Source organism: Apteryx mantelli, chromosome 1, assembly GCF_036417845.1.
Source record: "Apteryx mantelli isolate bAptMan1 chromosome 1, bAptMan1.hap1, whole genome shotgun sequence".
Classification (NCBI taxonomy): Eukaryota; Metazoa; Chordata; class Aves; order Apterygiformes; family Apterygidae; genus Apteryx; species Apteryx mantelli.
This window is the reverse complement of record NC_089978.1, coordinates 39,968,141-39,992,953: the sequence shown is the minus strand read 5'-3', so window position 1 is coordinate 39,992,953 and position 24,813 is coordinate 39,968,141. Positions and strand designations below refer to the sequence as shown.

Sequence of the window (24,813 nt, the reverse complement as noted above, 5' to 3'; positions counted from 1 at the left end):
GCACCCACATTTAATGCTAGAAAGGGACTGCATAACCTACATTTTCAGGGTTTTTTTCCAGCTACCTGGATAAGATAAGACCAACCTTCATTAGCTGGTTTGGCTGTTTGGGAGTTCTCTTGCAAATGTCTCTTCAGATTTACCTCAAGCTAAATCTTTGTTCTTTCCTTTAAGCTTTTACTCATTCTGTATCTAATGTCAAGTGCACCTCCATAAAAAGATTTGTTCTTCCTGAAGCGTTAATCTCTCACCATACCAAAAAAAAAAAAAAAAGGTCAATACTGCCTCAGAGGGCCATACTTCCAACATATTTCATCTGCATAGGGCTCAAGTTAGTGCAGAGACTCTCCAGAGAAAATTCCAGGAGTGTGTCTTGGAAGAGTCATCTGCACAAGAGATCCTCAAAGAGCTTTGTACGGCTGTTGCCAAAGACCTAATAAGAAAGAGCTTTTGAGTCACTTAGTGACACAAAAAAAGAAAAACTTATCCAGCTTCTGACAAGCAATCTAATCCCAAATTCTGCTACAGGTTTCCCAGAAAGTTTTACATGCTTCAATCTTTTGTTAGATGATGGAAGACCTTCCAGCCCATGGCAGCAACAAGGAAGGCTTGTCAAAATTCTTGATACCAACAGCAGTCCAGGACCTGCAACCTCAGGTTTATTCTACATATCTAAATCAGCAAGCACCACAAATGGAGCATGCTTCAACCCCGATTTGTTCTGTCCCTGTGAGACCTCTTAAAAGCACTGCTTGAGCTGTCTGTGGTACAAGTATTTATCTCAATAAGCCTGTTCAGGCAAGAAATGTGGGTTAAGACCCCAGAAACATGGGTCTTAAGACTGGAGATAAAGCCTACCTCAGTACTGGCAATGTCCAACCTAAATTAAACAAATATTTAGGCAGATAGTAGAACACAATTATTTTGGACAACTGATTTGCTTGACAACTGACACTAGACACAAAATAGTCGTGGAAAATACAGGAGAAACAACACTGTTGTAGCTCTCATCATGACGAAGCCCCAGAAGAAGTCTCAAACAAAACAGGACCCCACTTTGAAAGACAAGGAGACCCTATGAATTGCAGGCACAGCTAGTTTCAAGACAAGGGGGCAAAAGCACAAGTAGTTTTTCTGTTTCTTTGAACAAGTTTCAAATCATACAATAGCAAGAGAAAGGTTACAGTCCTGAACTTGTACCTCTTACTCTTCCCTCCCTTTTCCGCAGGACCACAAACTATTTTTTCCTCCTTTTTCTCTAGGGTACAAAGTTAACACATTATCAATAGTTACCTGCCTTTGATGACTATAAAATGTGTGTTTAGATGTCTTAAGAAAGTGCTGTCAACCTTCCATTTCCTAGGAGAAGAAGCATCTCAATCAGCAGACACTTAGTGAAGATCAGTCGTCCCTCTACTCCCAAGACCTCTGGCTTATGAATACCAGCCTTCTAGACATAGAAGACACTGCTACTATCAAAAAGAACATAGAAACTGCCACACTGAATCAGACCAAAAGTCTAGTTAGCCTTGTACTGTTTCTGACAGCGGCCAGAAGAAGGTGCCTACGGAAGAGCATAGGAAATGAGTAAACATTCAGTGATACTTCTCTCAAAGTATCTTCCCAGCCTTTAACAATTTGCAATCAATCCCCATTCATCTTTCCCATAGCACTCAATTATATAAAGCCTTATCAGCCTCTCATAAGTAGTATTTTCTTTAAAGCTAAAAGGCCCTGGCCTACTCACCATTTTCCCTAGAAAAGCCCTCTGAATCTTTGAACATCCTGATTGTCTAACCTTTTCCAGCTTTTTTTCTTCTTCTTTTTTTCCAGTCTAAAGAGTATTTCCCTTACAAAAGGCTCCCATATATATCTTTTTTTTCCCCTGAAAAAGTCAGCTGCAGCCTTCTGCTTACAATGCTGGAGTATCATAATCAACAAATGAACTTACCTGTCTCTCTAATTCACATACTACTGTGCAAGCACTGGTTCAGCAGGTATTCTTGTTTCACACACCCAGAATGAGAACTTTCAGAAAGGTAACTCGTTGGTTACACAGGATGCTGAGAGACTTATTTTCAACCTAAAGACTATTTTATTAGATCCACTGTACACTTTGAATGAGTCTCTTCTCCTTCTTGAGAACTAAATATTAGTTCTACTATATCTTAATTAAAACAATACCAGAGGTAGTGGGCAAGGTAATTTTCCAGCCTGAGCGTACCTCATCTCAGACAAGAATTTTAGGAATATAAATTTGATTAAAAAAGAAAAAAAAAAAAAGCTTAACTCTTGTTTTAAGTAAACGCAGCATAAATTCCTCTGAAGTAACAGTTAATCTTTAATAGATTGGCTACTGGCTACTAAAGGTTTCAACTGAGACTTAATTGAAGATAAATCTGCACATTCAAAGAACTGATCTCTGCCCCCCAAAATAATATTTATAATCTACATGCCCAACAGTAGCGTTTTTAGTTCTAAATGAATATAAACAAACTAGAGCTGTTTATGTTTCTATTCAGTCTATTATTTTTATTACTTCTGCTCTTAGAAATTCCACCTACTGATCAAGGCTCAGGTGCATCCCTCCTAATTTTATATAAATTACTGAAGCATTTAAGCAACAACAAAGACAGACACCTTCAGTGATGATTTTACTGACCTAAATTCTGAACCTGCTGCACTGCATTTACAGCAAAACATGGCTTGGCTCCCATCCCACATGCTTTTGCTTCTTCTCTTTCACTAACGTCTTTTACATGCTACATACCCACATACAATACATGTCTAAATCCCATTTATCATGTATATGTTGACTCTGTTGGGTTTTGAGTTTTTGTTTTGTTTTTAAGTGGAACTGCTTAAGCCCGTGCTTACATCTCTCCATGTGAAGCTTCCCTGTCTCACCGCTACAGGTGGCTAGGAAAATTCTGCATCTTCCTTCCAGTGTGAGATATCTAGGAGAAAATTGCAAATAAGGCCCGTATCTAATTTTGGCCTCTGCTAGGGGATGAAATATTTTAAAGTTAAGAATAACTATTTCCTCTAATTCATTTAAAATAATGAAACAATCTTATAAGGATGATTTTAGGGGATGAAGCTGACAATGTGAATGCCATTAAAAAATCCAGCATATGAGGTGGTGTGAGGGTGGAAAAGACAGCATTGGAGTTTGTGGTCTGCAGACTTCATTAGCTTCTGCATTTCTTGAGTGAATTATAGGAGTCTTTATTCCTTGGTTTTACAGGTGTATACTTAACAGATCACTTCTCTGCTTATGTATAATGTGATAGATGGGATGGAGTTTCTAAAAGAGGATTGGAATAGCTGCTGGAAGATATCAGTTAGTCCAAGTCAAAATTCTAAAACATGAAAACTTCAGTGAAATTTTGTTATAGAACTCAGGAAACAGTTGTTAAGATAGAGACAGAACATTTCCATTCTTTGCTTCAAAATGATTTTATATTTCGATAATATAAAGGGGGAGGGGGAAGTAAAATAAAATCAACTCATAACCTCAATGATACTGTTGCTAACTTGGAACATAAGTTTTCGAATGATTCAAATCAGGAATTTTAACTTTTCTTATTTCTTTTAGGAAAAAAAATTCTATACAAATCCAAGACAAGAAAAATCCCTCCTTTAGAATTGCATTCCTGAAATTCAAGAAAGAAATTCTCATAGGCTATATTTGTATTCCTATCAAAGGAGGGCCAGGGACCAGCTACTGGTCTCCAGGTCAAGTGGCACAGATTGGATCATGTCCAGCTTATTAAGGCCTAGGTTCCTTTGTGACAGATTTGTCTCGGAAATGACTAGTCAAGAGCAGTCCAAAACAGAGCCAGAAGTTAAGCTAGTAAATAAACAGTGTGAATGATCAAGTTCCAGTGTACACACTCTGCCTTTTTTATTTAGCAGCACAGGTGTAACCGCAGAAAGCTCAGGAGTATGGAACCTGCTTTTGCTGTTACCTTTGACCAATTAATAGTTAACTTTCACATCAGTTTTGAAGACCCTTTGCTGAACATTAAAGCTGATTAAATTAAGGTTGTTCTTGTGTATGTAAACTTTACTGTGCTATGACTGGCAAATTATTAATATAGTATTTTGGGGTGTTCATGCATAAATTAATTTTTGATGGATTCTGCAAATCAAGAAAATAATTTATAAACATGCCTAGTTTATCACCATGTTCCAGCTATGGGAGTGCGAATATGTGTATTCTTGCTTTTCAGGAACAGGTTGATACAAATAGTTTTTAGCTGCTCAATCACTGATACTCTAGATCCTAAAGAATGAGCACAGCCCTTGAAAAAAGTTATTTCAGTCAAAACCAGGATAGAAAAGGATTATAAACCACACAAAGACTACATGTCTTGTCAAAGAGACTCTCCAGCTGCTTGCTTACACTGGCTTTCCAATTCCTCAGCACTGCCAAAGAACAGGGTACGGATTCTGGCTTTACTGTTTTACAAACAAAAACAATGTTCTTGACTATATTTCATTTGCATATGGACAACTGCACATACATTTGGTAATTTCAGAGTTCCACAACTATTACAGATGAATTTTGCATCATATTTCTACAGTCTTCAAATTTTCATAGATAGGCTTTGTCTTTACTTTTGCAGTTCACTACATCAGACTGCACTTTTCTGAATTTTATGATTAAGTTTACAGCAAGAATGAGAAATCAAGGGAATGTAAAAGGGATTTCAATTTCACAGATTACTTTGGTACACTGATTGTAGGGCTCTCGTTTAATGCACAGTCCATTAGTAAATGGAAAAACACCCTGCTTTTTAAAACAATGCTACGGCTGCATAGCTTTATGAAGCTGAATAGCTGCTATAAATGGTCTTAGCAATAACTCTGGAAGTAAAGCATCCAAAATCCATCAATGTATTAGAACTACAATTTAGTTATTTGCTGGTACAATTTAGCAGAACTGACCAGGATGACTCATAGTATTTGGAAAGTCGTTTGTAATTTAAAACTTACAAACTTCAATAAAACTTGCTCTGTGTCAGTTGACAGTGAAGAACTTCAACATTGTGCAGTCATTTTTTTATACTTTCAAATTTCTTAAAATTTATTAGTGAGTTGCATTATAATTTTCAAAAAGATGCTTAGGATGTATTAAGGCAGAAAAACATTCAGTTCCTTACTATTCTGCAAATATTTATGTTCTTGCTAAGATTTGACTGCAGTGAGACATGAATCCATACCATGTACGGCAAATACATTTAATTACATCATCTGTATAAAACTTCTTTTCATCCAAGCAAACTCAGTTCTCCTGTCAAAACTGTTTTGTATGAATACTCAGAGAAACCCTGTAGAATTCATTGTACAACTTATTGTATACCACCAATACACATCTCAGGTAAACTCTGTCTTTACAGAACTATATCAAAACATATGTGCCATTTCAATCCTCATGAAGCCATCAAAATAAAGCCTACAAGGGACTTGCATGGTACATAGATCTTGTGATGCTTCTCAGTTCAAGAAATAGTGAAGTTTCAACCATTTGTCATAATCACATAATCCCAAAGATATAGCTGAGAATGAAAGGTAGAGCTGGCAATATAAGATTCTTCAAGTTTCATTGATAATTGAAGAAATTCTAGTAATATGAAGCAATAAAAGTGAAATTTAAAGCTACAAAAAATTCAGAACCTATGGTTCAACAGTTCAAGTGTGTGTGTTGGGGGGGGTGAGAGCAGGAGAGAGCGCGCATGCAAGAGCAAGCACATGCACACACACTTGTTTTAAACGTTCATATGCATTTTTTGGTGGTTTCAGTTTAAACTACTTTGCTGTCTTAGAAACGTTTCTATTTTTATGATATAAATATTTCTAAAAAGAAAATATTTACTTAAAATTATTTAGAAAACAAAGTTTGAAACACTGACCGATATTTTTTTCCATCAACCTTTCAGTCAGAGTTCATGAACGACATAATAGACAAATTCCATATTTTGGCCTTCAGCAACTTTGGAAGAGAAACACACAAAAGAGTCAAAATGTATTCAAAAATTCACTTTACAATAATTAGCTGGATTTGTAAAAGATTTTATTAATGTTACCCTAAAATCTAAATCAGAGGTGCAATCTTGCCTGCTTTTGAGACAATAGAAATTTGTACTTTTACTTTACCAGATGCAGGATTAGAACAAAAATCAATTCAAAATTAATACAAATCATAATACATAATTATTATGTAAACTAACAATGAAGGCTCAGTAAAAAGAATACAAGGCAAAGAATAGAATAGTGCACTGTGGTTTTATTGATGGCAGCAATGACAATTTGCTTCTTTCATATGTAAAAAGTATTCAGCTTCATATAACTAAGAACTTTAAAAAAGTCTCTTTTGAGGTGTCAGCTCTGAATTCCTTCTGCTCACACCAGCTTTCTTTGTTCCAACCTGTTGCTTGGTAAAAGCCAGAAGTTCTTCTAAAAGTCTTCAGCAAGCTGGAGCTGCCAGTGAATTTCCCCCCACCCCGAGAAGATTGCTAAATGAAAAAAATACAATAGATAAGCACAAAAACTCTCTGCTCTTTGTGCAACATAAGCTTTACTGCTTTTTTTTTTCTCCAATAGAGTATATATCTATTATTTTGTACTTACAGAGATATAAGTCTTCAAAAGATTAAATCAGAAGGTTGCACTCCAATGCAATAGATATGATTGGTATAATACAGGAAAGAACACTTTTAGGCAATGACTCTTACAAAAATGTGATTTCTCCATTGGAAAGGACTTCAACACAGATTTTATAGCAAGTTTGACAAGGTGTAGATTAATTCTGTTACTGAGCAAAGGAAAACCCAAGAAACAAATTATGACCAAGAACTCTTAGGTCCTTTCAAGCTCCTCCAAAGCAATGATCCTTCAAAACGCACATTTCTGATTACTTGCTCCCCTTCTTTTTCATACTATCATGACATTCTAACCCAGGAAATGTAAACTCAGGAGGTATTTTTATTGAAGTTAGAATCAATTCTTGTATCTTTATTCTCTAGGAGAATATCTTATTTTATAAACCTGTTAAAACTAGTATTTGACTCATACTCTAAACAATCCACAATGAGTCCAAGGAGTCTCAATGCAATGCTCTAAATGGGTTCAGTTATAATGGACTCCACACAAAATTCAGAAGGCAAATCTACCAGGGGAAAGGTAGTCTATATCACACAGATACAGCTCCTGGATACAGCACTACAATACTTTTATCCTCAAAAAGATTCAATACAGCGTTCTTAAGCTGGGGAAAATTTTCCAGGTTTTGATGCTATTCAGAGATGACCCCAAATGACACCTTCTTTAAGAGAAAGGAACAGGCCGTTCAGTCTTCAAAACATTCACTATAACACACTGACAGAGAAAAAAAAAATCCACATTACAAATTCTAGATTAAATAAAGGTTTGTTTTGACTGGAACTAATACAGAAGCTAGCTAAGATTAAGTAATCCTTTCCGCCCCCAGGTCCTATGTAGAAGGCATCTCTTGCCTCACAATTTCTTGCCAGAATTTCTTTTTTTTTTCCTGGAAAAGATCATTGCTACTTATTGACAAATGCCTTTAAATTTGCTTTACTGACACTATTCACAACCTGAATCTAACCCCTTTATGATATTTTTTGACAAATGATATTGGCAGTCAATTTAAATCAGGATCCTGCTAGAATTGTCAAAACAAGGTGCAAGAAAACTTGCAAGGAATAACAACCTGCACCTTAGTAAAGTTGTTCCTTACTTGTGAACAGTTAATTCACTCTCCTTGGGACACAGGAGTTACTATGAATCTCTCTGGATGTCTCTATTGCCTCTCCTCTCAGCTGACCAAAGCAAAAAACAGTTTTCCAGATTTACATTGTAAAATTTGAGAAATACCAAAATTACCTAAAGACACAAAAATGTTTTTGACTGTCCTCTACACTGAGTTCAAATTTCATTAGCTAAGCTAATGAAATGACACTTTTCTGAGCCAGTAAGAGTTAGTTTAGAACTCAACTCAATGCATACACCAGAAGTGTTTTTGCCTGCTTTATAATTATCACATGAAATGTTTACTGATGCTGATTGATATATTTACTTAAAATAGAAAATTGAATGATAAGTGAAAAAATAGTGTATTATAGAGTAAAAAAAAAAGAGTCAGGAATAAATTTTGCTCCTTACATTGCCAGTACTCCCCCAAATGAAGGTATTTTAGCATATGATCAAACAAGCAAAATCTTTTATTATTACATGTCAGAAATATCAAAAGCTATAGAGACCCACAGCACCTGTTCAGTCACATGAATGGAGGAGGATTACAGCAATGAAAGGAACTTAAAAAAGCTTAGTAAAAACAAAGAAACTAATAGAAAAAAAAAATCAGATACAAGACAAAGGTACATGGTAGATGTTCACAAAACAGAATGTGACCACAATTTTTTTTTATTCAGAACAAACTTTTAATCAACCATTTAGAATAAAGGATTTAGAAGATCCACAAGTAAGATGGATGCAGTACTTGATTTGGTTAGTGAAAGAATTACAATTGGTTTATCTGATTGGCCTTTTTAAATTTCTAAATGTAAATATCAGGGATATTGTATCTTCTGAATGTGATATATAATCCCCACATTTCTACTAATTAATAAACTATAGCTTCAAGTATATCTTCAAGAGTCAGAGTATGGTGAATATGATTAGGATCTGTATCTCATCATTCAATGGCGAGGTCACCAAATCATAGATTTTAATGTTAGAATTGCAAATTCTACTTTTCATGCTAAAGCAAAATGATAGAAAAAACATTTATTTACATACATGGCTCATAAAAGCTAGCATATTGGACCATGAACAGAGGTAGACAATCCAAATGCAGCAGGGACTGCATCCACGTGCTTCAGGGAAGAAGCTAGCCCAATGTATGTGGAAAAAGAGAAAAATCACTGCTGCTACCAAGTTTAAAAGTATCAAGTAAAAGGTTGCTCATATCATACAAGTCTCTCCATAATACATACAAATATAGAGTTATTTTCCAAAGCATTTTTATTCATTTTTATTTTTTTTTGTCTTCCCGCTTCCTGCAGGTATATTCAGTCTCTTCCTACAACTAGAAAATCCAGAGAAAAATAGATATCCACCTCCTATAACGTAAAAACATCCATATCACTAAAAAAATTCAGGACCAACTGCCAAATGCATCTTCCATGTAGGTGATTGCAAAGAGGGGTTTCTAAACTGAGAAGGCACAACTATGAATCTTTTAAATGATGAGACAGATTTATTATCAATAGTTCTCTGTAGGTGTGGGAATCACTGTGATTTGGGCTTTTGCCTTACAATTTATAAATAGATTACCACTATTAAACAGTCGGTCATACATGCATTACTGTTTGCTTAGTATCACTTTTTTTTTTTTAAATGAGAAACAACATTCTTCTAGGAATTTTAAAGAGGGTATTTGTTCATATAATGATAACTATAAAAATTTATTTTTTCATTATGTTCATTACCTTCAACTCAATGGTCAGTGCCCCTATACCAACCTACTACTGGCAAAGCTGTAGGAAGTTCTCTCACAAACATCACAAAAAATGAGGAATACTCAAATATATAACAATTCAGATATACTTTTCTTGAAATCTACACCCATAAATAAAATGCCAGTATCATGTATTTACCTTTTAATTCTTATTAATCAGTTTCTAGCTCTTGGGGGTTGATAAAACTGTTGAGTAGGTCGTGTGGACCGTCTAGGCTGACCATCACCTCCTCTGCGGAACTCTAGAGTTTGTTCATATGTTTCTTCATCCTCCTCCTGCAGGTAAATAGCATTGTTTTAAATGAAGAGTAGACAAATGAATTATACATGAGTAAGTATATGAATATACACACACATACATATACACACACACACAAACATGTATAAATGAATGCATGCATAGGAACTGCTACTTCTGTGCTGATGACCATTTAAGAAAATCAGTGACATACTGGGAGTGAGTAGCTCCCTTTTTCAAACCTAGGAAAGATAACAAAAACGAGGTGGAGCATTTCAAAATACAATTCCCCAAGGCAGTGGCAGAAGCTATTAAATACTTGCAAAGAAGCATATGTAGGAAACCAAAATTATTTTCTCAGAGTCATACAGGCAACAAACTCAAGAAGTAAGATAACCTACATGACCTGCTAGAGCAGGAGAAAAAAAATCACCTTTTGGGAGTTGCAGAATGTGTGTGAAACAAAATAAAAGAATTAGGGAATGAAAATGCAAGCAACAAAATCTGACAACATATATTCTAGACGCACATGTCTGAAACAGAAGAAGATACAAATCTGTGAAGCAGTAATATTGAAAAAACTCTACAAGTAATAGTGGACAGTAATTTTGATATGTATTTACTACATGCAGCAATAATAAACATAGCCTCTGAATAATGAGAGTTAATTACAAGTTTGCAATATTTCATTCACTCTTGGGCATCTTAATACCACAAAGATACTGACAAATTACAGGGAGCTCAGAGAAGAACAAAAACAATTATTAAGAGTCCGGAGAATGATTTACAATGGAAGATTAAAATAGCTAAATATTTAGTTTAGCCAAGAAATACTGAAATAAAATACCAAAAGAAATACTGAAAATACTGAAAGAAATACTGAAATCATTCACCTGGTAGATTATTTAAGGGAATACACACTAAAGATAGAGAAGAATTTTTAGAGCACTAGAGTTTATAACAAAGAAACAGAAAAACAAAAGTTTAGGATGAATGTCAAGAAAATGTTCCTGAACATGAGAATACGATTGTCAAATGGTTTCTCAGGGAAGCAGTTATAATTGTATTTCTTTAACATCCTAAAATCACACTGGGGCAGACAACAGAATTTGTAGTGCGGAAAATAATTAAACATTGGAAACAGATTTGTTTTTGATTTGTTTACTTTCATTGCTGATGACAATAATTCCTGCCTCCCCTTTCCCCCCAAAGAATCCAATACTCTTCTGTTCAAAGAGGGCATTAAACTCAACAAAACATTGTATTTTGGACACATATGATACTATGTATTAAGCTGCATATGTTTTAGACAGCTCCTTTTGAATTATTTTAAGTCTTCAGTTGATATAATCTATAACTGCAAACAAACAGAAAAAGGCTAACGTACAGCTTAGTACAGCGAAGATTAACAAAAGTCTACAGGGAAATACTAGGTCTAGAGGGAATATGGTGCAAAAAATCCACTTCTGGGAAATCACGCTGAGTATATAGCCCAGAATTCCCTTTCACACGGAATATAGGAACATACAGGAACACACACCAAGAACAGCTAATGATTCATAAAAATTTATTGACAGTCCCAACATTTAGGAACTGTCTTACAATACAGCATACACTTACTGACCAAAAAGCGAATCACAGCAGGAAAATACTTCATTATAAGAGACGGAAAGGAATCTCCACAATCTAACTTTCTTTCCTTCGTAAAAAGTCAAATCTTACTCAAGAAACAACACCCCTTCAGAATCAACTTGTCTGTTGATAAACATGCATTTCTAAAATAAGTGTCTGACACACTTGCTCTTCAGGTTAAGGTCTCTTATTTATAAGGCATGTCTGTGGTCACAGCTAGACTTCCAGAACCACTGATTAAGCGCTACATAGGAAGACACTCTGCAATAACTGCAGAGAAAAGAAAGCAGATTTCCAGCACAGTCACGTACAAGTTAATTGATCTAAATCTTCTATCTTGACTGTAGCCAAGTGCCGAGAACTGTGGCATTCTGCCATAAAGCTTACTTCAGGTCAGTGCTCTACCTGTTTTACTGCATCCAGTACTATAAAATCCCTCACATGAAGAATTTCAGAGACACTGATTATCCAAAAGAAAAAAACAGAAAAGCAGAGCTAAGGAATTTGATATTAATTCCCCCCCCCCCCGAATACCAGGAAATGTATTCTGATGACACATTATTGACATAGAACATTCATAGTAATTACAGCAAGAGCAGGAAGAGTCCTGTAGGAACATGAGGCAGGAAGAAAAATGGTAGGTTTTCATCATTTGGACAACTGCTCCTATTTTACACCAAAGATAAAACAAACTCCTGAAATAAGCAAATGACTTTGGTTAAACAGAAGCACAGTTGTGAAAGGGAGAGACTCTCTAGTTAGAGGAAACTATCCTTAGGCTGCAACTATCTTCATCTCTGAAAAGAGTCTGGACCTTTTTCTTTAGCCTTAACATAATAAATGTATCCAAAAGCATGCAATACATATGACAAAGCAGGAATGCTTTCCTGTCGGAGAAGTTGGTCAGTACTTACTAAGGTTATTTGTTTTATATATTCCCAAACCTCTAGCATTTTTTGTTTGTTTGTTTGTTTGTTTTTAGTCAAAATTGTAAAAGACAATCATAAGATTTTTTCTTTAATCATAAGACCTTAAAATGGTCTAAAAGTGGGTCTTAAAAGTTTAAAAGTGGGAGAGATTAGAGATTCTGGCTTTGTTCCTACTCCTTTTTTGACACTGAGAAAAGTACTTAAATCTTTTCACCTCAGTTTCTGGGTTAATGATATAAGCATATGACCATGTCAGCTTAATGTTGCAGCATTCAATTAACATTAGTGAAGATGTTTGAACCTGGATAATTATAAATATTATCAAAATGAGAAAAATCGTCGACAAGCCAAAAGTACATCCCTTTTGGACTTGCCTTTTCAGCTGTCATTTTATTGCTCAGTTTCTCAGTACCACAGAACTGCTTGCTATGTAAATGGTATGGCTAAATTGAAGGTAATGGGTCTGTTCATCTTAAAAAACAACAACAACAACAACAACAAAAAAACAACGAAATGCAGACATATGCGTTTTCCAATCCTGTCAGCCCTACACCACCTGCATAATCACCAAATGTTGTCACCTTTCCACTCATCAACTTTTTAGGAAAATTTACGCTATGACTTTCATAGGTCTACTCCAGACTCGATTTAGTATGTGAAGTAGTCTCCCATCATTGACAAGGAAACTTATAAAAACCAACATCTAAATTTTTAAAGCTAAACCAGATGGCTAAAGTTAAGTGATATAAATACCTCCCACTCTTTCAGTATACTCTAAGCAACCTGAACAGTTGAGATAAAAAGTTTTCATATTATTTGCTAAAGAGGAAACCAAAGACATAATTACATCATTTCTAAAAATTCTTTGCCAAAGCTTCAATCTAAAATAAAAGAGATTACTCTTCTCAAGAAGAAAAAATGTTGAACTTTCCTCTGCTGGATATTTGGATTTCTCCAAAACTGGAAGACAAATTGACATCTATGCATGACTGAAAGCTTAGCAATGCATACTGATGTTTTCAAGAGACTGGAATGAATTAGACATTTGAATTTCTTTGTAACCTTGATAGTCTTTGCTCAAAAAGATCAGAAATTAAACAGGTTACTGCATCGCCTTTCACCTATAACAAATGCAGCCTCTTACTGAGGATAAGTATATCAGAGTAAATTTCTGTAGCAGCAAGTCTTCATCAAAACTCATAGAAGTTAATGTCGTTGATCCTTTGGACTTAATCAAACCAAATTAAAATTAGAATTTGTCTTACATATATTTGTTTTGACATGTTTGTCTTTATATATAGGATGAACACTTCAGTTACACGCATTTCAGCTCCAGTAGTTTTATTACAATAGACAGTAATGAAATGTGAAAATCAAATTCACTTTTTTGAAGCTTTGAGTGTAATAAAAATGGGCATTGCAATAAATAAGAAGAATTAGCAACAGAACACCTTTCAACAGTTCTGTACTACTTCTCTATGTGTAGCTGCTCGCCCCCACAAACACACGGTTATTGATCATCTTTGCTGACATTTTTGCCATCTTCATGTCATACACCTTGTCATCTGTTTCTCTGGTCTTATGCATTTATTTGATCTCAAATAGGATCCAAGTTTCTTCAAAATAATGATTTGCCAAGCCCTATCTTTTTTAAGCATGGCTTCTTGTTTTAGAAGTAATTGTATCTTCTCTTCCACCATTTCTTGATCAGTGACTCTCAACACACCACTGCTATTCTGTCCTCCTTTTTTATTGCCTCCTTTTTTATTTTATTTTATATCCTACTTGACCATTTTTCTGGGTCCATCTCCTTTATCTCCTTTACAGTTAAATCCCTCCCTTCCATGCTCAAAACTCTCTTCCCTCTTCTGGAACAGCATCCACTCTTTGTAGTTAAAATTTATGATCTCTAATATTTACTTCCTTGTTTCTTCTATTCTTCTGCCTAAAACAAATTTCAATCATCTACATGTCTTCCGTTATAACTCTGCAGTCACTTAGTTCACGTACCTTGCCATTAACCCTATTTTTCCAGTCTTACTTGCTCCTTGCTTTCTATTTGTCAGTTGCTTTTGACTCGTTCTAAATTATTCCTTTTCCTACCTCCTTATCAATATAAGATCTGGATTGCATTTCATAAAGCCAAGGTGGCCACAAACCTCTGTGCGCTACCATCTCCCCTCCTAGGCTATTTCCATTCTCCTTCCATTACCTATAGAGGTTTTATGCTAGTGAACCACTCTAGAAACATATACATTTGATTTTCTCCATCTCTTAGGCTTATTGTACACTATTTGCCTAACATCCTGGGGGCAGGAATTGTGTTTCCTAGTGTTCGTATGATGCCTACCTTGGGCAATGTCCCCTGAACTTCAACTACCATCACTTAGCACAACTGCAGGAAATACTGAAAACTGACAGGTTCATAGGGAAGGAAAAAAACAAACAACAACAACAACAAACAAAAAACAAGGAAATGCATAAGGAAATTATTGTAGTAACAGGTTAGAACGGCATGAGAGAGAGAGGGTGGAGGATATCAGAATTCTTTAGGTACTTAAAATTGAGATACTGAGAACAGCTGAACTCAGACACACTTATCAAAGTATTTTCTCTAACCTTCTATGAATTTCCTTCATCAAGAGTTAAGTCATCAGCATCAAGCACTTCATCTACGAATGTCTGTGACTCAAGGGCTTGAAATGCTGTATGAAGTACTATGCCCAAAGCACAGCAATCTAAATCCAATCCAAGGGCAGGTGATTTTCTTTGAATAAAAATGAATACCAAAAAATACATCTTGTAGGAAAAAGACAAAAATCTGATTTATAACTAAGTAGTTGTAAAGCCTTGGAGGAAAAAGACTTTATAAACAACCCATAAAAATTATCATTAAAAGCTTATGAAGATTAACAAAGGCTATTATTTTAATACCCTCACATGCTATTGAGATTTCAACTAATCTTAAAACAGAAAGCATATCTGTAGTTTTAACACAAGTATTATATTAATAGGTTTGGATCCAACAGTGCCCTGGACCAGAGTTTAGCTGTAGTATCTATATCATTTGCCTGGAAGAGTGCATACTGACCTGTTACCAGTGGCACAACCTCCTAGATCAACCTAGAAAAGTTAGTATCTCTAAGAAACAGCAACAAAATCCAATGTAATAAGAGAAGTTAACCTGGCTGGTAGCCATGAAAGCCTCCAAAACCCGATCTGTCAACTATATGTAAACCAAGATATGTTCTGATGTGCATGCTCAGAATAATAATCCATTAGTTGCTAACCTGACTTACTACCATAAGGCAGCAGTTTTGTATAGAAGTAAGCAAATAGAAGGTGCTAATGCAAATTTCTACCCCAGTAAAAGTGTATTTAACTGTTAAGTCATCACTTCAAAAGAAGCTCAACAACAGACAATTAATCTTAGCTACTTCTGTGTCTCCCAGGGAGAATATCACTGCCTTACCCAAATATTTTATTCAAAGTTTTAAGCTTTTCACAGCACATTCACAAAGAATATTTGAATACTTTTAGACTAAGAAGGGAAGTATAAGCTCTTTGGAATTTCAGCCTCTATTCAAAATTTTGCAATAAAAATCTACTCTTACTACTGATATCTTTGATCCATCTCATAAGAAAGACAGGAATTTAATAAGCATAGAAACAGGAATACATGCATACTCAGTGTTATTTGTTGGGCCCACATATCCTGAATTTGAAGAGCTTGCACCACCACTGTACTTTATGAGCCGATCTTAGTGAATGAGCAGGTAACGTCAGTCCAGCCAGTTGACTAGCAGTATTTCAAAAATTCAACTGATTTCACAGCTGCAGAATGCAGCCATAAACCCAACAGTTAAAAAGATTTTAATAACCCTTAAAATTAACAATATTAAAGCAAAGCAAATATATATCTTACAAAAAGCTTTCTCAATAAATTTCAATTGCAAGATTTCTTTCAGAGCATTCAAAGAAATGTTTAGAAACTTTCATGTATGTGCAGTTCTTGAGGTGAGTACTCGTTTTGAGTCAGATCCACAGTGCCCGAATACCTTGTTCTGAACCTTTGAGAGAAAGATGAATTTACAGAGTGATCCAAATACAGTAAGTCTGAGCCTAGACTTACAAGATCATAATCAGAATAGTTACATGTATTATAGGTTTTATTATTGCTTGCATAATTTCTGAGAACATTATGACTTACAGCAAAAGGAATGGGTGATGACAGTAAAGAGCGGGACAGAAGTTATGGATTACACATACAAGTTTTGACTGCTACGTGTTCTGCTCATGTATATTTAGGATGCAGCTGCATGTTACGACTTAGCAGCTCCCACAGTTTCCACCTACAAATAGGTGGCCTTCCACTAGTCCTCCTTCCTTTCCTGCTTCGGGGCAGAAAGTTCTGCTCCATTCACTGGGTCCTTCTGCTACGACATTTCAACCTGTTAATATATAGAGAACTCTTGCCACAAGAAAGTGTACAGTTTTCTGTGGGCTGTTAAGGGATAAGCACCAGAGTCTGTGCAAGGAGGGCCCAGAGGAGCAGTGTGGGGTCAAGAAAAACTGGACAAAGAAGAGACAGAAGGCAAAAACAGCATAAGACATTTTCATTTTCAGTAATGGCAAGCCATTTTATCAGTTTAAGCTTCACTCACATACTCAAGGCATGAAAAACTTGCTGGACTCACTAAAAAGAGTGTTTCCTTCCTTGCAAAATTAACTTCTCTGTCATGTGCGTTTCAACTCCATTTCCTGGTCCAGATTTTGCGTCTCTTTCATGCTGCCTGCTATTTCAGCAACAGCTGTCTCCTGCTGTTAGCTCACCAAGTGGTCTCTTGCTTTCCTGGTTAAACTCCTTTCCTAAGCCTCCCTTCCTTTGCCTAGTCATCCAGTGTTGATCTCCTTGAGTACTCAAAGCTTTGATTTTTGTGGTTCCTACTTACCCATACTTGTATGAATGTAAAGTAGACTATAAGATTCTCCTGCTGCATCAAAAAAGCCAAAAAAACCCAACCCACAAACAGACTAAAACCATATTGAAAAATTGGCAGATTTTCTACAAAAAGCTAAACTTAATCTTTAAAATTGCAGTATATTACACAATATACAGAAAGCTAAAATAAGAAACACTGAAGAGGTAGATAACTATTTTTGTTATTTAAAAGGTGTTATTTACTTGAATTTATTTATTTATTTACTAGAAATTCAGTTATGCATACTTGGAAGAAAATATATAGGCTAAAGTGTCTAGAATCTTCCCTTAAACTTTTAATAAGGTTTTATCTGAACACTTAAATGCAAAAAAATAGTTTTTACTTTTTATTAAAAGCATAACTTTTAAGTTATATCAACTTAGAGTAGAATTAGGGCATAATTTCAAAAATTACTATCAAATGAGGTGTGAATATTCCAAGTAGAAATTATCAGTAATGTAAAGATTTTTCAGGGATCTTAGGTCTAACCAAGTACTGACTTTGTGGGAACAACATTTTTTGAAGTGTCTATTACAGAATAAGTCAGCTTATTTATTCTTGATCAATTTTCTCTGCAAAGTAGGCATATTATTTGAAATAACAGTTCCTCTCACAGAGTAATCTCTCATGCCTTTCTCTAGCGTGGACATACACAAATTTTTTCATTGCACACAACATGTCTATATTAGACTGGGCCTAGAAATTACATATCCATACAGATTTCTGAGCTAAAATGTGAGTAAGAGGGACAACCATGATTCAAGGTTATACTGCCAGACCTGTACAGTGTCAACCCCTCACTGCTGTCAATAGGTACTCAGAAAGTGCAGCAGCTTCTACATGATGTTTAAAATGATTATTATAAATTATTAGCATTATTAATGTACCCTTAAAGGAGTTAGGGTAGTATTACAGTATTACATTTTTAGAAAAATATACTTCTGGCGTGCTTACACATATGATAACAAGATATATCAGTAATGTATCACTGACAGCTGAAACTACACAATTAGTTGTAAGGATATGACTGTTTAAATCAATAAATATTATTTTTATTACAAAATTATAAAGTATTAATTACATGAAAATTTAATCTTTTAATATGCCATTTAGAAAGTTAATATGAAAATCCACAGGTGCACTCAATTATCCTTGATACTTAGCTCTTGCCTGCACCTTTTGAAGTACATTGTTATGCTACAAGTAGATCTTTTATAAGTGATGAAACTAAGTAATCAACTATATGACAACCTTAAATTAACAACCTATTTCTGACATCCAGGTTGTAATTCCATGGACAGTTGAACCAATGTGATGTCTTGCCACTGCCAAAACAGAGTTGTTTTCCCTTCCCTTCCCACTGCTTCCTTCCTTACTCTTGTTTCCTCTATTCCCCTCCCTTTCCCACACAGGTGCACAGTTGCATCCTTTCGCAAATTAAAGCATGTTGGCATTAAAGTACCCTCTGAGGAGGATAATGACTAATGAGCTGGAAGATACATGCACACAAACCATTGGTTTCTCTTATTTACATTCAGAAAAAGGAATTGACCCTTCTGTGGGTATGTTTGTGTTTCTACTGAATACAGGTAGGCAACAAATAAATATGGTCCTAACTTTGGCATATAAAACTGGGTCACATGGAGCTATGCCATAATACGCTACCTTCTCCTTTTTGGAATAAAAATTTCAAGTTGACCCTTCCCTGAGTAGTCCTTTCTTTAGCATAAGTAGTAAACTGATAATCAGAAATCTCTTCTTTTGATATCATCACTAACAAAACATCAGAAGTCAATTTTATATTTTCTCACCTATTTTTTATACAATTTTGCAATGCATTTCTCCAGCAAGCTATAAACTTTAATACCATTTCTTCCCACTGGAAAAAGGCTTGTTATATATTAATTTAAGATACTAAATTTATAATAAATATTCAGTAATTCTGAAAAAATTGGATATACACTACTAATTTTTTAAAAATTATATTACATTTCAGCAGAGGAAAAGGAAAATAAGTTGTGACAAAAACAGCTGAGCTTTAAACAATTTCTTACAATACTACAATTCTACAGTTGCCATTTCTAACAGATTCTTTAAGGACAACATCCATTTTGAGCATGCTTATTTTTGTGAGGCAAGAAACCCTCAATAACCAAATGACAGAAGATTTGGAGATTCTTCAGAAAAATCAAGAAATACAGAATAGATGGATGGACAAGAAGGAAATCATATTCTTAAATCTGAGATTGCTAAAAGCAACACAGCAGTTTACTTGGAACCAGACATAAGCATTTCTTGGCATTTTGTTGCTTTTCTTCAACTTTGAAGACAAAGCACTTGTTTGTTTTCTAAATAGTATACATTCCAATTAAGTTTCCATAAAGCTAGGGTTAACGTAAGCCTGGGGCATGATTATCCCATAGACACTTTGCTAGCTTATCTGTTCCCCTTCAGGGTATCACACAGGGTATTCATACTTGCAGTCACTCCCTGTGGCAAATAAAAATAAATGTAGAATTCTTCTCGTGAGGTTTGTGCTTGCGACACAAACATTCCTGTTGCAAGTTGTCAGAATGTTCTCGATACAGAAAAATCATGAATTTTAAGTCTCATATAAATACAAATTTAAGTTATTCATATATTCCGTATTCCAAAACCAGTAGCTTATGTTGACTTCTTAACATAAAAGGAATGCTAATTTCAATTCACATAAGCTTCTTCATACTGAGCAGTATAAATATCAAACTATGAATATTAACAGCTTTATATTTAATAGTTTCTAAAAGAAAAGTTGAAACACTGAAGTGAGATCTATAGAAAAGAACTTTCATCCAGCAAATAGAATTTTCTCATTTCAGCAAGAAGAAAGCCACAAACTGGAAATGGAGATATGTTTTCAACAAAATACTTAACGAACCTAAGGACACGAAATCAGTAACAGTACCCGCTGTAAGCAGGAGTTATGACAGTAAATGTGGCAGTTTTTGAAATCAGGTGCACGTTAAGGGTTGATCCCTCGCCCCCACATCCACACACACCTTCCATGCTCTTCCGCCCGATCCCAACATTTTTAAAAGTATCCATCCAGTATTTCAGAAAACAAAATTGAATGAAGATCTCTGGAAATATGACAAAAGTAGTCTTAACCGGTTGTACAGAAATACTCCTAAACATACTGCCAAAAGAATACTTGTGTAGACTTGGAAGAAAATTCAGCATTCAGTTTCCTTGCACTAAGTGCACTCTTAAGAAAAATCGTATACTTCTGGAGGGAAAAGAAAAAAATTACAGTTGGACTTATTTTAGCAAGTAACCAGAAAATTCTGCAGATAGAAAACTCAGAATGAGGAAAACGCTAATAGCATGAGAAATAATCCATGCTTTGCTGCCAGGGCAGAAGCCATCATCAAAAGCTAAATAAAAGGAGGAGATCAGGGAGTTTTGGTGACAGTGTAGGTGAAAGAGATTCCATGCGTACACACTTGCGTGTGTCCAAATTTGGCATATATATCCCCAATATCAACAGCAAACTGAAGTTTATATACACAGTAAATGTGTATATGATTTTACTTATAAATGACCAACTGCACAAAAACAAATCCAGAAAGTAAAACATGGCAAAAATATTTACACACAAGAATTTTAAAACACACAAAAATATCCCAAATCCTAAATTAAAAAAAAAAAAATGCTTACAGGTGGTGCAGGGACATATCCACAGCAATTAAAAAAAAAAGGCAAAAAAAAAATCTTAGCTTGAAAGTCAGTACCCCTCCATTATATAAATGCTGAACATTTACATTTTAAAGTAAAATATACAGAATTTCACCTACTTTTTAATTATTTTTAACCAGTATTTTTTTTAAAAAAAAAACAGGCTACGCCATCCTACAACTTCTACAACAGTATCAAAAACTGCAATGGGCAAAATATTCTCCTTATAAATATTATCAATCTTTAAACTGCTACAGGATAGATCAAAGCTCTAAAATCTGGTCTTCAGCAAATTTGTCGTGCCTACACGTAATTAGTCACTAGGTTAGGACCAAAGTTAAGAACGTCTCAGTTGTACAAGAAGCAAAGCACTACATAATAAAAATCCCGAAAAACTAAAATTTACTCACGTTTGTAGCACTCCCCTTCCCTCCTTGATGAAGCTCGCCCAATGATACGGTGCTAGGAAGTCCTTTTTCAGGTCTAGACATCAATCTTTGCTCAGTAGCTCCCCTCCTTTAACTGGCTTGGAGCTGGCTGGGTAAGACCAAGGGTTCTTGCACTGGGGGCTCAACTCCTCTCCTCGCCTAGAACAGTGATGATGAAACTCTGTGGCCTACGATGTCATTTGTGGCAATTGTCATTGCGATGAACGCCGTGCCTCAAGCGGCGTTCTGAGCTTCCGCAGCAGCGACGCTCGGCACGGAGGACTGCTGACATAACCCAGGGGATGTCAGACAGAGCCAGAATGAGAGAAGAGGCAATAGACTGAAAGAAAGGAAGGGAGAGGCCAGCAAGAAAGACAAGTAAAAGCTCCTCACTGCCAGGGAAAGGAGACAGATTAGGTGAGCAGGGAGAAGAAGTGAGACTGGAATGGGCCAAGAGGAAAAGAAAGGACAGAAACCCCACTAAGTCCACATCCCGTCTCCTGCAAAATTTCTCTTTTGGCCGCAGTACTCAAGCAGGTTCATCATCACTGTCCTAGAGAGAGAAAGTACACTGAGGGAGCTCCATCAGGAAAGGAACAAACATTACTGCAATAGCAAAACACTCCTGTTTTCATTTTCTCCTACATGCCATTTGGCCCATAGTGGAAGTCCTATAAGAGCAAAGATAAAGTAGGGAAAGAAAGGAAGTGCCCAGGACAACAGAAAAGAGATCAACATGGGGAGGAAAAAAAAAAGAGGACAGGATGCCGTAAAATAACTATACAAACCTTTTTGATCATTTCAGCAAGAGATTATTATTTTATACCTACATCAATGAACCTACATGAAATAAGTTCAGAGATTCCAAGTAAGAAGTCAGAAGTAACATTTCTAACCAGGTCCTAATAAAAATATTTAGAATATAGGGTGATGAGGAAAAAAGAATAAATATAAGAAACTGATAAATGTGCTTCCTAACCATAGGAAAATATGAAACAATCACTCTGAGCAATTAAGATAGTCTCTTGTATTTCCTGTATGCTGGCATGTCCCAAGTTAGAAGAGCCTACACTTGATGTTCAGTATGTGCAGAATACATAAAAAATGCATGAAACATGAAAAAAAAAATACATAACCATCAAAAATTTATTGCTTAACTGGCTCTTACTCTTAGATAAATAATTAATCCACTTGGCAAAGAGCTCTTGAACAGCACAATTTTTAAAAGGAATATGGAATTAACCTCAAAATCTTTGTCATTCTACTTTTTCTCTCTCAATAAATTAAAACTCATCCAATTTTTGGCAGATGCTTCAAGTAATGATAGATGTTTATTACAGTAATAATAAGTATGTATTTCCAAACCTAAACAACATTTCTGAAGGAATTATGTTCAAGAAAACTGCAAATGTCTTTCTTCCACATATATATTTAAAAATAGTTTTTGCAGGACCATGGTTAGTATATTAAGGATTGTGTACTATAAATGATGAAAGCATACAGTCTTTAGATCTTGGGACATATTTATATAAATCCAAGAAGATTAAAGGAGTATTAATTCTGAATGGTCTAAAAAATCACTGTTAAATATACTTTTGACAAAATACAGATACAATGAAAAAAGGTATAATTCAGGCTGACATGTTATACAACCACTATGACAAACAAGTGTTTGTTTATTTGTTTGTTTTTAAACTATATAAGTTGGAACAGAAAGGAAGATACAATTTCTTGTTCTTCATTTAACACATTATGATATAGTAAAAGACCCAACATTCTATAATTGACAAAAATAATGCATATTTTCCAATTAACAGCCCCAGAGTATGCTGTTCATTACTACTAATAATCCATACATGTACAGGGCTGAATATTACAGGGGGCTGACTATTATTAAACCTTAGAATATATCAAGAGATATTCAGTTATTTTCAAAACTGGACTTAGAATCAGAGGCCTAAGAGCTTATTTCAAATCCAGTCATCAAGACTGAAGATTAGACAACCAGCATATAACAACTATATCATCAATTAGAAAAATATATGTATTTATATCCTGGAAACCACGAAGATGAATCTCATTATAAGCTGGCTGAAGAAAGTAATAAAGAGATCCAGTGGATATGGAGATATGGAGAACACTCCATACCCAATAGTCACCCCTGCAAATTTCTGTAGCTAGATATCACTGAACTAAAATATCCATCTTCTGAGTGTACTTAAGGCTCTTCTTGGTTCAGGTACAAAGAGCTGCCATACTGTCTGTCATTATTTCTAGAAACAGGTAATACCCCATTTATTAACTTTTGCAAAGTATGTTTTCATATAGTAAACAAACGTTACCCATATTCTTAATTGTGCTGTTTTTGCTACACTTATAATGTTAAAATATTATTAGCACAATGATTTCCTATTCTAGTGCATGAGTGTGTGGGGGGAGGGGGGGGAGGGAAACAGATGGACGGACGCACAACAACACAGACTCTTCCCTGACATTATTATTAGGAAACATATCCTCTCTCTGTGCTTGGTTATTTTACAGCTACTCCTGAAATACCATATCCAGTTCCAGCGAACACTAAAGGAAGCAGAACACTACCAAACTGGGGTTCAAAGCAGAGCTATAAAAACAGTTAAAGGACTGCCCAAAAGATGCTTTATAGTAAAAGGCTTCAAGAGCACAATCTATCTGGTTTATCAAAAAAGTTAATGGCTGTCCTGCTCACAGCCTAAAGAAAGAGTTTTGACAGAGGCTCCAGCATCTAGTAGCTGAACTCTAATGGCTAAAAGAAAAAAAAAATTACACTAGATAAACTCATACTAGCAACAAAGCATATATTTGAAATAGTGAAGGTTATTAATAATTGGAACAACTTACCAAGATATGTAATGAAATCTTCATTCCTGTACCTTTTAAATTAGATTACATATTTTTGAAGAAATATATATTTTTTCCCCTACATCAAATAAAAATTAAATTCAGAGAAATTCTATATCCTGTTAAATAAGGCATCAGGCTGAAAATGGAGTCATTTTTACACACTTCTGTTTAGTCTACTTTCTTAAACTTAAGATAATGAAAACACAAAAAAGTCAAGCAATGCCCTGAATTGAAAAAGGTCAAATACAAAAACTTCACTCTATGAGCTGTTAACCTTCTTAACATGCTTTTAAGACTTCTAAGATTCAATATGGGAGTTTCCATTAAAAATTCTGTAATTACAGTTACCACACAAGATGCTCAGAGATAAAACAGTGTAAGCCTGTCCCATGTAAACTAGAACAATACGGTTACTCCAATTTCAGACACTGAAATGATAAAATTATATATGTCTACGCATTTT

General features: G+C 35.1%; 1 protein-coding gene across 4 annotated transcripts in view; it reads right to left on the bottom strand.

Annotated features, from left to right (window-relative positions):
- Positions 1–6,062: 6,062 nt before the first annotated feature.
- The window catches only part of TDRD3 (tudor domain containing 3), a 123,138-nt gene continuing 104,387 nt past the window's right edge, over positions 6,063–24,813 (bottom strand). For 2 of the 4 annotated variants that reach the window (XM_067292602.1, XM_067292603.1), the window contains exons 13-14: positions 9,687–9,823; positions 6,063–6,521 (exon numbers count right to left, since the gene is read on the bottom strand). In XM_067292602.1, the coding sequence (XP_067148703.1) occupies positions 9,704–9,823 (120 nt within the window). In that variant the 3' untranslated portion in view covers positions 6,063–6,521; positions 9,687–9,703. The other 2 variants (XM_067292604.1, XM_067292605.1) reach the window with 2 other exon arrangements.